This window comes from Malania oleifera, chromosome 2 (genome assembly GCF_029873635.1).
Source record: "Malania oleifera isolate guangnan ecotype guangnan chromosome 2, ASM2987363v1, whole genome shotgun sequence".
In the NCBI taxonomy this organism is placed as follows: domain Eukaryota; kingdom Viridiplantae; phylum Streptophyta; class Magnoliopsida; order Santalales; family Ximeniaceae; genus Malania; species Malania oleifera.
In genome coordinates, this window is record NC_080418.1 from 106,828,292 (window position 1) to 106,842,056 (window position 13,765).

The 13,765-nt window shown below is 33.9% G+C and overlaps 1 protein-coding gene across 1 annotated transcript in view; it reads left to right on the top strand.

Moving 5' to 3' along the window:
* LOC131147586 (protein disulfide isomerase-like 2-3) overlaps positions 1-13,228 on the top strand; it is a 29,353-nt gene extending 16,125 nt beyond the window's left edge. The window contains exons 4-9 of the mRNA XM_058097076.1: positions 10,906-11,063; positions 11,449-11,548; positions 12,050-12,226; positions 12,319-12,464; positions 12,667-12,813; positions 12,900-13,228. Of these exons, the coding sequence (XP_057953059.1) occupies positions 10,906-11,063; positions 11,449-11,548; positions 12,050-12,226; positions 12,319-12,464; positions 12,667-12,813; positions 12,900-13,074 (903 nt within the window). The 3' untranslated portion in view covers positions 13,075-13,228. The remainder of the gene's footprint in view (positions 1-10,905; positions 11,064-11,448; positions 11,549-12,049; positions 12,227-12,318; positions 12,465-12,666; positions 12,814-12,899) is intronic.
* The last annotated feature ends 537 nt before the right edge of the window (positions 13,229-13,765 follow it).

The following is a 13,765-nucleotide window of genomic DNA, read 5'->3' on the forward strand; positions in this document are numbered from 1 at the left end:
ATACCTTTGGAAATAATACTCTGAAGAATACACCCAACTATCAATTTCATCAACAAAACCATCTCCATTAAAATCTGAAACTTTTAGTTTAATTTTCTTACTCAAACGATCATTTTGGTCTTTATGCAACTCAAAAGTAGGCAGGGTAGCAGCTATATCACTTTCTGTTTGGTAGGAAAATAAATGGGCCTCTTACCCAATGTTACAATTTCAATTGTTAGCCTGTTCAAAGCCTTGTAATAGCATCCAAAGCATTCTCCATGTTTTGTACCAAGGACTGTTAACACAATCACCAACAATTCTCTGTCTATTTATGCAGAGCTACTAACATTATTCCCAATTTCTCTATAGATACCTCCATTTCATCTTTATTTTTGATTCTCAAGTATCGTGCAGAAATGAAATAATTCACTCAGAAAACTCGCAAAATTCAGCAGTGAAATCTGATGCTTGATGCTGGTGGCGACAACTTCTAGCTTTTTGTATCAAAATATGACACTTGCATGCAAAATATCATTTTTGAACTCAAAATGTCATGCTGCAGATCAAAATATCAGGAGAAAACCCAAAAATTCTTGTGGCTGGTACCAATTTCTCATAAGTCTAGAAGTTGCAGTAGCTACTTGGAATTTTTCACATGAACGTTGCCAGCTGGTGAGGCGTGTGCACTGCCAGTGGTGATGGCGATGGACTTTGGAGCGAAGGTATTTCAGAAGGTTTTAATTGCAGTGGTGGTGGTGGTGAGCAGAAATAATCCCAGAAACTTAGTGATTTCACAGAGGTCACGGCGGATAACTCCAGTGCATGAGGCCACATGGCTTGTCAGATGGAGGAGAAATTTGGGAGAGAGGATTTTCAGAGGATTCTGTTTTGAATGGTAGTGGTGGTGATGTGAAAATGGAACTTGGAAAGTGATGCTTGAAATTTGAGGGTAGCGGCTGTAATGTTGGATTTTGGTTTTTTTTCTGAAAATGAACAGTGCTACAGTGATGCAGTTTTTTTCTGATATGCAACAATGAGTACAGAAAATAGAGACTGTGGAGAGAGAATGGATCGTGGAATTGGATAGAAATGGAGTTGGGCTGAAGAGGTGACATGAAATGAAAGAAATTATGGCAGTGGAATATGTGGCATTGAATCGATCCTGCTTTGATAACTAATGATGCAGGAAAGCATCAAGGAATTGTTGCCAAAGGTGGAATCAATAGAGAAATAGAGGAGAGAAGAGAGATGAACGGAACAGTGGGAAGGTACTGCTCAGGGGAGAAACAAATTTGGGATAAAAAAGGAGAGGGGCGGAAAAGATTGAAGAAGAAGAGAGCATGGTCTTAACTCTTAAATTTCCATGAAATGGTCAAAATTTCCATCAAAACTACCGCTTTCTATGACCCTCAATTTCCATCTTATAAAATTTCCTTAAAAATTTCAACAAATCATCCAAAATTTATTGAAATCTTGAAATTTTAGTGAAACTTGTCAAAATTCGAACCATATAATGAAATTTCCTTGGAATTCAAATGTGAGATTTAAATGCAAAGTGAAGTTTCTCTCTTAGTTTATCTTATTTCTTTACTGTAACCAATGGTTATTAAAAGGGATCTTGGAATTATATGAAAAATTAAAGTTCGATATTAGCTACAAAATTTCATTTAACCATTTGTTCCTAAATATTTGTATAATAAATAATATTTAACCTTTTCTAGATTTCATTTATTTTACTGAATATGTTTAATATGAATATTATATAAGGCTTACTGCACCTCATTCACAACACAACTGTCATTACAACAACAACAAGCCTGAAGTACCACTAGGCGGGTCGTGATGTAGGACAAGTATTAGAATTCAGAAATAGAGAAAGAAGCAAGAGAATTAGGGGAGATAATTTGGAGAAGAGAAGGGAAGAATAAGAAGGAGAAGAAGAAGCAGCTGCAGGACAAAACAAGGATTCAGAAATAGATAGGGGAAAGAGACAGAATTACAGTACAGAAGTGAAAGGTAGAATTAGGGGCAGAACAGAACAGAGATGAAGGAGAAGAAAGTAGAAGAAATGAAGCAGAAATCTTGTGGGAGAGAGACAGAGCGAGGGAAACTGCAGCAATCTAATTTCAAATGATTACTGTACAATAACTTACATGTCCAACACTTATACGACTACTAGTACTAAGACACAGATACATAAAAACCCCAATAAAGAAGGAATTAAAAAATAACCCCAAAGTACTTAAATACACAAACTAAACTTAAATTAACTGAACTTCTAAAATAACCAAATACCCCAACCTAAAATATAATTCCGAGCTACCAAATAAACATCTAAAGTTCTCCATTGGTGGTTCTCAGGTAGATTGGCTACATGAATTCTTTTTAGCCAATTCCACGATCAGGCATTTTCCTCGGCTAACTTAGAGATATTAAATCCTTCCTCGATATTTCATTCCTTGTTATTTTAGGTCTACCCCTATTACTAATAGTAATTAGCTCGCTCCTCATTGGTGCACTACTTGGCTTGCATTTCAAATGCCCAAACCATCTAAATTGTTCCTCCCTTATCTTATCTTTGACGGTGCTATGCCTAATTTATTGCGAGTATGTTCGTTTCTTAGTTTATCTTTTAATGTTATATCACTCATCCATCTTAGCATTAGTATTTAGGCAATTGTTACTTTTTGGATATATTTTTTCTTAGTTGTGCAACATTTTAATCCATAGAGCATGGATGGTCTTATAGCCGTATTAACACACAGTACGCTCGAACCACTCCTCCTATTTATCCAACTTGCTTTAACTCTATGCATTACACCCTCTTTAATTTCTCCTTCCGCTTGCATGATAGATCCAAAGTATCAAAATCTACTAGCGCTATTAATTTCCTGATTATCAAGTTTAATCTATCTCTGATATTTCTCCTTACTTGATTGAAATTATCTTTCATATATTATGTCTTATTCCTACTTATCCTAAAACCTCTAGACTCGAAAGTTGTTCTCCGTAGTTCTAACTTACATTCAACTCCACTCCTACTTACATCAATTGAAAAAATATCATCATCGAGCAACACACATCTGGGGATCTCGTTTTGGATATTCTTAGTGAGCTCATCAATCACTAAAGCAAAAAGATAAGTGCTCAAAGCGGAACCTTGATGAATACCTATTGTGATTGGAAATTCTCCAAACTCTCCTCCTGCACTCGTAATGCTATTCGCTACACTATAATACATATCCTTAATGACATTATAGTATTTATTGCATATTCCCTTCTTTTCTAAGTCCATCAAAGAACCTTCTTAGGTATTTAACCATAGGCTTTCTCTAGGTCAATAAACCATATTCAGGTCCCTCTTCTTTTCCCCAAACTTTTCTATTAACCTTCTTAAAAGATAAATAGCTTCTTTTGTCAATTTTCAAGACATAAAACCAAATTGATTCTTTGAGACCCTCGTTTCTAATCTTATTTTTTTTGTTCAATTACCCTTTTCCACAGTTTCATTGCATGATCCATAAGTTTGATTCCGCGATAGTTATTACGATTTTGATTATCACCTTTGTTTTTGTATATAGGTATTAACATGCTTTTCCTCCATTCCTACGACATTTTCTTGATTTTTATATTAGTGTTGAATAGATTAGTTAACCATATACTTCCATTATTCCCTAAACATTTGCAAACTTCAATGGGGATGTTATCTGGTCCTATAAATGTCCCATTTTTCATCTTATTTAACTCCATCGTAACTTTAGTGGCTTTAATTTTGCAAATAAATCTCATGTTTTTAATCTTTTCCTCATTTGTCACTTCTAAGTTCAAGTTTTCAATTTTATTTTAACTAAACAACTTATTAAAGTATCAGTGTCATCTCTCTTTTATGTCTTCTTCTTTAACCAAGACATTATAATTTATCCTTTATACATTTTATATCACTTTGCAGTTTCTTTCTCTAGCTCTAGCAAGTTTATATATGTTTCTTCCCCGTCTTTTGTATCTAGTCTAGCATATCAATTATCATAAGCTCTATGTTGAGCTTCTTTAATGGTCTGTTTTGCATCTTTTCTTGCCTCTTTATACTTTGCAAGTTTTTTTATGCTTTCTACAATTTTTTTTCCATGTTTTATATTAAATTCTTTGTCTTTATGGATTTTTGGACATCTTGATCCCACCACCAACCTAAAATTTCTTTTGCTATCTTTTTAATAGTACTAGCCTTCCTATTTTATAGAGTCTTTGCATCTACCGTATCCCCTATTCTCTAATCACCCTCTTTGATCATTTTATCTTTAATTTTTTTATATTTTTATCATTTAGACTCCACCACCTAGTCCTTTTGCATTGATTTATGTTGCTTTTTCTCTTCCATTTTTTAGTACATTATCTAATACTAGAACTCTGTGTTGTGCAGTCAAACTTTCACCTGGGATAACTCTAAAATCCTTACATGATAAACGATCTCCTTAGTTAAGAAAAAATCTATTTGGATTTTATGTTGTCTACTAATGAAGGTTATTAAATGCTCTTCTCTTTTCTTAAAGTAGGTATTCATTTTAACCAAATCATAAAAAATGGAAAAATCTAAATTTTATCATTGGGCTTATTTTTATCTCCATAACCATGACCTCCATGTATCCTCTCATTACCTTTATTTTTTTTTTTCCAATGTGTCCAGTCAAATTAGCTCCTATGAATGTTTTTTCATACCCTGATATCCCTTGTATAATAATATATTAATATCCATGTCTTTCCAAAATTCTCTTTTAAGGTTTCTTGCTAAGCCTAGTTGGGGAGTGTATGCCCTAATTACATTTATTATCTTTTGGCTAAGAGCCATCTTCTTTTTTTATGATCTTATTCTTCGTTCTTTTAACATGTACCATCTTTTAGGTTTTTGTCTACAATGATTTCCACCTCATTTTTGTGTTTTTCTTTTCTAATGTACCAAAGTTTAAATCTTGATTTTCAAGTTTTTCTAGCGTTCTCCCTTATCCACTTAGTCTCTTGAAGGCAGATTACTTCAGTTTTTCTTTTGATCATTGTGTCCACAATCCCATGCTTTCGCTCCTAAATGTCCATATATTCCAAGTTGCTGATCTAATCCTAGTTTTCCATACTAATTTCTTAACCTTTCCCATCTAGAATGACTTAGCCTTGCCCACCCTTGTCCATTTTTCACTACACTCGAGTGGTATGGGTACAACGCACCATTCATAGGGGAATGCCCTAGTGAATATTTGGCAAACATTCATGTCTTACAGATCTAGCTATCACCTTCCTAACGCAACCCTACTCCTTTATCCGAGCTTGGGACTAGCTGCATGTAGCCGTGTAGAGATATTTAGGGCATTTAGTGTAGCAAAGGCCAAGTGCATTTATCTAGCAACATTGATTGATTAAATTTGGTAAATAATTGTTGCATCTCTGTAATGAAAATTATTTAAAAAAACGTAAGGGCATGTTTGGGGTGGAAGAATAACTAGTGCATGAACTGAAATACATAAGGACATTTTTGGTATCGTTGTATTATGTTTTGTACCTCCATTTTTGCACAGTAAATAATCATACTATAAAAATATGCTTGTGTATGTTGCCAATTTTATGTTTTTGTTGTTAGTTTTCATATATTTGCAAAAATAAAAAAAAAATAAAAAAACTGAACCAAATTTTGTGGTTTTTGGTAGAAAATTTTAATATCTAGAAATAATTTTTTTGGATTAAATAATTCATTTACACACATTTGTAATTAAAATAAAAATAAATTAATTATATGAATTTAAATATAGTTAAAATAAAAATATAGATAAATTTTTAAAAATGATTAAAATCAATTGCAAAATATTTTTAATATTTTTCAACTATCATGTATAATAAGATTGGTATTGTAAAGTAAAATTTGAAAATATAACAATTAAGTAAAATAATTATAATAATATTTTTTATTAAGTATTTTTTATTTGCATTATTTTGCACTTTTATTATTTTAATCATGTTTTATTTTAAGTATTATTTGATTTGAAGATGAAAATGATTTTTTTAATTAAGTTTTTAATTTGTTTTAACTTTACAAATATTAACCAAACAGATTGCTAGTTTCTAGTTTTTAGCTTCTCTTTTTAGTTTTTAGTTTTCGTTTCCAGTTTTTGTTTTTATAATTTTTGACAATGATACCAAGCGGCCCCTAAGGTGTGCATGCTCTAACTTGAAATCAGAATGAGTGTGAATTGGTCTTCAAAATAGAATATTGTTAAAATGCATATGTTTAACTAGAAATCATAATATTCTTTGAATCAGAATGTTTTATTTGCAAGTTGTTTTGGATTTCAATATAATTGATGCATGTTATCTTTTTGAAAGTCAGTAAGTGGCTGATGCAAGCTGTTTTCAAAATGAATGTATGAAAACTAGAATCCCACAAATCCTAATCTAAGTAATGTGGTTGTTCCCTAACTTGCGTTCACTTCACAATTATTTAACAAATGTCCTAGTGCCACATCTAGATTCCTTGCACACATATCAATTGCCAAAGACTTGAACTTAGCACCTTCCTATACGCATTCACCCTAACTATTGAATCTTTAAATTGATGCAGGACAATGAAATTGAAGGTCTAATTCATGTAAATTTGAAGTGTATTTCAATTTTTGATTACAACCATGCATAAGTTATTGATAGAATTAAATGAAATCCCAGGGTTGAAAATATTTTGTCTTATGAGTGTGAAGTTTAATGTATACGTGAAGCCTAAAAATTGAAATCCAAAATCTAATCTACGGGCCATTAACCCTAGCCACAATTTATCTTCTAGATCCTTGAGTGAAGAGATTAGTGACTTACCACACACACCACCTTTGAACGAGAGAGAGGGACAGATCTGGTTTGGGAGACGATGACTAGGATTTGGAGGATAAATGTTGCTTCGAAGCCCATCAACACTGATACCGAGTTCATGGATCCCTTAGTCGAAGGAATCGTCTCCAGAGCCAGAGATTGTTCACCAGATTCAAGGACTCAATTGATTAGCTTGACGACATAATTTCTTGGATTGTTTGCTTCCAGTGAGGACTTGTTAAGGAAGATGACTCGAGCAGTTTCAGAGGCTGATCTTAGGCTTGTGTCAGCTGTGGCAAAGAAGAAGCTGCCATTCGTCATGAGGTATGGCTGGGTCTCAACGAGGAGGGGATGCTGGGACCAATTTCATTGGGTTGGCTGCTGTCGGGCTCTGGGTTGCTCAAGAGGTGTGAAGTTGGGGCCAAATATCAAGGTTCAGTGAGTGTCTTGGTGGGTGGGGCTGTTGGAGGTGGTGATGAACAGATTTGGAGCAGCGGTGGGGGAGGAGGGTAAGGATGTGGAGATGGCGGTGGGAGAGAGAGTGAGAAAAGAGAATAGAAGGTACCAATGACAAGATAACTGTCATTGTTGTAGTTAGTTAATAATATGTTAGTTCTCTTTGTGTCTATTAATCATTTCTAACGTTTCATAAAATGCTTCCAAGCTTTACTACTAATTTCCGTAAATTTTTAAAATCTAATTGAAATTGGATTTTCCATTGAAATTTTCATGTTTTTGAAGCTACAAAATTTTAGTTGATTTCAATTTTTGACTTTGGAAGACAGGAGGAAGAAGGGGATACAGCTGAGTTTGGGGGAAAGAACATAAGATAACCTAAAATACAAGAAATTACGAACCCCTAAAATACACAAATATACAAATCCCAAAATACACAAAAGGTGAAGGCAAGCAAACTAAACATGTAATAAACCACTGCTTAACTAAGTACATTTGAGTTTAGGACCCAACAAAATTGGCCGCCAAAGTGAGTCAAAATGATCCATCGTAATACTTGCTTCCTCCCCTATATCACCTATTATTCTCTGGCACCAAAGGGATGAAAGTTGAGTTAATGCTTTTAACAAAATTCCATTAAAAAAAAAAAAAGGTGATTGAAGATCTTCCTTCATTAAATTCCCTAACCACCTCACAACTGTCCTGAAAGATAGCAATACTAAACCCATCCGAACCCGGAGACTGACTTTTCTCAAAATGCCGTTCCAACCACCCCTTATAATAAGACTTTGAATACTGCTACACTCCTATCCTCACACATAAGCCCACAAACATCTTCTTCAGTAAACAAATTAGCAAAAGAAGAAAAAAAAAGAAAAAAAAGAAGAAGAAAACTGTAGTCTCCCCAAAAATCAAAGAACAATCAGCTGTAACCTCCTCCCCTTTCTGCCAAATCCATATTCATATTCCTTCTCTATTGAAGAATTTTTAATTATAGTCACCTTTCCTATCCCATTTAAACTTCCATGTTTTCCTCCAACCCTTCAATCTCCTGAACTGAAAATCTCCTTCTCTAAGTCGTTGACTTTATCCTCTCCCCTTTATCACACTCCAAAAGACTCCCTTCTTTCGTATCCAAAAAAATAAGCTCGCCTGGGTTTTTCTTTTTTTTCTTAGCCCTAAAATCTCCAAATTTAAACTTCTCTTTTGGGTGCTTAAGTTTTTTGACAAACCCAAACCCTTCTCAACATTATTGCTCCAAATGTTACTAACCAAAAACTGAAGGGACTTATAATCAATCCACATGTTTTCAAATTTAAATGGGGTTACACCCCGCTTGATTTTGGTAAACTATATTAAAATAGGGAAATGATCTAAGACTGGCCTAATCAAGACCCATGGCAAAGAATAGGAAACTCATCCTCACACTTGCTAGGAAATAGGAACCTATCTAAATGAGTAGCGACCACACCTCTCCCCACACCCCACCCCCTGAAAAAAAAGGTAAAAAGAGGAATGTAATGCATTAGCCAAAGGAAGAACCCACAATCTATCAAAATTCTCCATCCTTGATCATCTACCCCACCTTTTTTTCCTTAGGAAATCTCGCCACATTAAAATCTTCCCCTAAAACCCACCTAGAATAGCAAAAGACTTACACAGCAAATAACTCACCTCAAAAACAAGACCTAAGACTGGATCTACTAGGACTATAGACCGAAGAGGACCACCATCGAACTCTTCCTTTCATTTTCAACAAAACTGACAAAGAAAAGAACTCCACAAGACTATCCGTTTTAACAATTCAATGAGTATCCCACAAGATAAGGATTCCCCCAGCTGCTCCCAAAAGGGAAGAACTGTCCACTCCTTAAACCTACCCTCCCAATATGAATTGCCTCACCATCCACACTATCAATATGTGCGCGTGTGTGTGTGTGCGTGTGCATATAAAAGGCTCAATCAAGGCTCCCCTTGAGGTTCAATCTAAAATGCCAAATCCCATAAAGGCTAACGACATTAAGGCTTATGCATTTGTACAAAAGGCACGCCTTTCGCGCCTTCCTAGTTAAGGCGTACGCATTTTGGATGTGTGATTCTCAAGTTCGGTTTGGCTAGAAATTTTCACTACATGCTTATATGAAAGGAATGTGATAATATGAGTTTATTTCTAAAACGCTTGAACTTCAAACTTCCCAAAATAATTGAGAGTTGTATCATAATTTACTTTCTAATGTTATAGCATCTTTGGTGATGATTTATGTAATGAATTCAATTAGCATTATTTGAATGGCCAACAAGTAGTTTAGAAATCATACTTTATTTCGTTTTATTACATTTTATTTGGGATATTCTTTATCTTTTCTTTATTTTTTAACATATATGTAATTTATTTACATATTTTTATCTAAAAATAAATTTCTAAAAAATCTAACGCCTTTAGGCTTATGCCTCTCCTTTTTAGGGTTAAAATTTACGCCTTCATCTTTTAAAACGTTGATATACATGCGCACACACGCACACACACACACACACACACACATTAAGATATACTTTCTTTGTTTAATATTTGTGGTATCGTTGCTTTTATTTTTAGTTTTTTCATTTTCATTCAAATGGACATTTCCATGCATAGTTAGTATTTTGGTTGAAAGTGATAAAAATTGACAATTAGATAATTTTAAGGGTAAAAAAGTTATTCATAAATTAACTATGAAAATTTGATCAATTTAAAATTTCTTTAATGTTTTATAACAGAAATAGAGTCTCTTTCAAATAATATATGAAGTTGCTTAAAAATAGCAGCATTAATAATAATAGTAAGCCATGCATAACACTTTTTAAGTTCAAATCTTATCTTATTTAAGTATAATTTTGTTTAATTATAGTTAAACTTTAAATCTCTTTCATAAAACTAAGTATATTTTTGTCCATAAAATGATTTGCAGCATTCATTCTTTTATATATATTATAGACCAAATTGAAAAATGATAAACATCCAATTATAAATGCGCTTTTTGAGAAATAATGTCATAATGTATACCATATGGTGCTATAAATAACTTTCATGGGGTGGAGATATATAAATATATATAATGTAATCAGTGCGGTGGTTACATAAAGGTAATAGAAATATATTCTTAAATATCTACAATGAGAGATGCAAAAGTTAATTCTGAGATGAAATGGTATCCTTTTTTTTTGCAAGAAGTAATTATGATATGGTTCTAATTTTTTTTTTTTCCGTACTTTTTTTTTGTATCTATCATGTGCTGAATGTGCACTCAAATCATAAAGCTGTGCAACTGGGCTCTCTCTCTCTCTCTCTAGTCTTTCAAAACCCAAAGCCCTTTGCAATCTATCTTTTGCAAGTTGTTGAATGATTGAGTGCATTACGTGGACCACTTGAGTGAGTTCCTTTTATAACTTGATATGCTATCTTTTCCCTATTTTCCTTGATTTCAAGCACCCAAAAAAAATATTGAGCCGTAACGCCTCAACTGGTTTGGTTTTTTAAGGTTTGCCTTGTATTTTCTATGCACGAGTGATAGTATGATATCTTTTACTTGCTTATCTAATGCACTTTTTGTGTTGAAAAATTTGTCATTTTCTATATGTAAATTACTGCAGATAAAGATGCTTCTGAAGGACCGGTTGAATGGAAAAGCTGCTGGAGGTTCAAGTGGGAAGTCTGAACCTAGTGCATCAGTAGAGTTGACTTCCCTAAATTTTGATGAATCAGTGGTTAAAAGCAAAGAACTTTGGCTTGTGGAGTTCTTTGCACCTTGGTAAGTGCTATTGGTTGGCAAACATTGTACCTGGTGAACTTCAGACTGTTGTATGATTGAGATGCTTATGTTGTATAGTCACTAATTAGCATCACCCAGTGGATTTTCTTTGCTCTAGGCATCTAAGAAACCAATAGAAAGCTAGTGAAATTCTGTGGGGGATGCTAATGATAAAAATGACTTAATGGAAAATCATCAAATTTAACAGAATAAACATGATAGTCTTACATTTTTATTATCTGTGTTTGATTATTTAAATGGTACAAACTGAATTTTTGTGCACGCTGCATTTATAAGCACTTTAGCATCCCTACCATGATGTTACTTTTTAGTTATTTCGTATGCATTTTTTAGTGATAGATGTATTTTATTTCTTAATTTGAAGGTGTGGACACTGTAAAAAGCTGGCTCCTGAGTGGAAGAAGGCTGCAAATAACTTGAAGGGGAAGGTGAAGCTGGGTCATGTTGACTGTGATGCAGAGAAGGTACATGCTAATCTAGAATAGAGTTTAATTGTTTCAATGTATCTATTTACTTTGTACATTGACTATTGCTAGGATGATTGGGGAATAAGATATGTTGTTCTTGCGTCTTTTCCTGAACTTTGCTGCATCATTAGACTGGACGATTCAAACCCTTAACTTGATCGGGTTCTTGTTTTTAGTTGGGCATCTCTCTTAACCAACATATATCTTGTTAGTTCTAATTTATACTCTACTTAGTGTAAATATTGATTCCCCCCCACCTCTCTCCCCTCCTCTTCCCATGTGGATAAACCAAGATTTTCAGAATTGTTTTTTATATTATATTTACTATTTATTTAATTTATTTTAACATCATCCAATAGACTTTTGAATTGCACCATCTACTTCAACTTTGAGATTATAATTTAAAAAGAAGAAATGTGATGTGACAAGTATCTTGAACACTCTTTTTTATTCATAGCTTTATTGTGTGGTGTGGTTCTGATAGTGTGGGGTTACCAGTCTCTGATGAGCAGATTCAATGTGCAAGGATTCCCCACCATCTTGGTATTCGGTGCTGACAAAGATAGCCCCATTCCTTATGAAGGTGCAAGAACTGCCTCGGCAATAGAATCATTTGCTCTTGAGCAGCTGGAAACCAATGTTTTACCCCCTGAAGTGACTGAGCTGACTAGCCCTGTAAGCCTTTCACTTTCCTTGAAAAACCATTTCTTGAAAATTTAATTTTAAATGAACTGGATATGGATATAAATCAAATCTTTTCTCTGTAGGATGTCATGGATGAGAAATGTGCTTCCGCTGCTATCTGTTTTGTTGCTTTTCTCCCTGACATTTTGGACTCCAAAGCAGAAGGGAGGAACAAGTACGTCGAGACATTGTTATCAATTGCTGAGAAATTTAGGAGGAGCCCTTACAGGCAAGTACATGGAAAGCCTGCCCCCTCTAGAAAAGAAATCTCTCCTTTTGCTTGCACTCTTCATTTGTATTTCACAATTTTAAAGTTTGTGGTTGGATGCTGAAGTTTGCCCACACGAAAAACATTCAGAGAAACTTGAAAATTGTTTGGCTAAATGGTATGAAAACTTCGTCACTTAAATTTGTGAAATTTGTGCATGCAGCTATGTTTGGGTTGCTGCAGGCAAGCAGCCAGATCTTGAGAAGCATGTTAGTGTTGGTGGCTATGGGTATCCGGCTTTGGTAGCCTTGAATGTCAAGAAAGGTGCATATGCCCCACTTAAGAGCGCATTTGAGATTGACCAGATTACGTAAGTCTCATTTTCTTTCTGTTCTATCTCAAATACTTCCTCTTTAATGAGAACATATGGTAAATATGGTGGATTTGGATTTCCAGAGAGTTTGTCAGGGAGGCTGGGCGTGGAGGGAAGGGGAATCTGCCTCTTGATGGCATCCCTGTGATTGTGAAGACAGAACCATGGGATGGTAAAGATGGAGAAATCATTGAAGAGGATGAGTTCTCCCTGGAGGAACTCATGGGAGAAGATGGTGGAAGCAAGGATGAGTTGTAATCAATTTGAGACGGGCCATTATAGAACAGGGTAGGAACCCAGCAAGGCTAAAAATGATTTTGATGCTGCGAGCAACATGTATCGTGAGTCATTATATTGTTGCTGTGCTAATATTAATGTCTTTTTCCAAATGAAAGTGCTTTCTCTCGTTGAATGTTGCCTGTTCTCAATGGTTAGGATCGATTAATTTTGGGTTCAGCTTCCTTTTCCCCCTTGGCCTCTACATGAATCTTGACAATAAAAAGAGGGGAAAAAAAAGAAAATTTATTTTTTTGTTGGATTTTTTGATGATGTCAAGTACTACTAAAAATAAAAATTTATTATAATTAAACTTGAGGAAATTAAATGTTTATGATGTCTAAAATTTAATTTTTGTTCATTAGATATATTTTCTGTTATTTTTAATTTCTTTTCACCATCAAAGATGAAAAGGTAGATTTCTTTATTTTTTTTGAAAGAAATTATTTTGAGCTTTAAGAGGCTTGAATGAGTTCACTCCACTGTATCTTTTGGGCAACATTCAGGTAAATGCTTTTTATTAAAAAAAAAATGAAAAGAAAAAAAGAACATTTATTTTTTTATATTTTAATTTCTATAAAATGGTGCTAAAAAAATCATTTTAATAAGAAAAGTCAAATGTTGGGAATGTGTAAAATTAAAATTCTATATATGGATTTGTTATATATTTTAT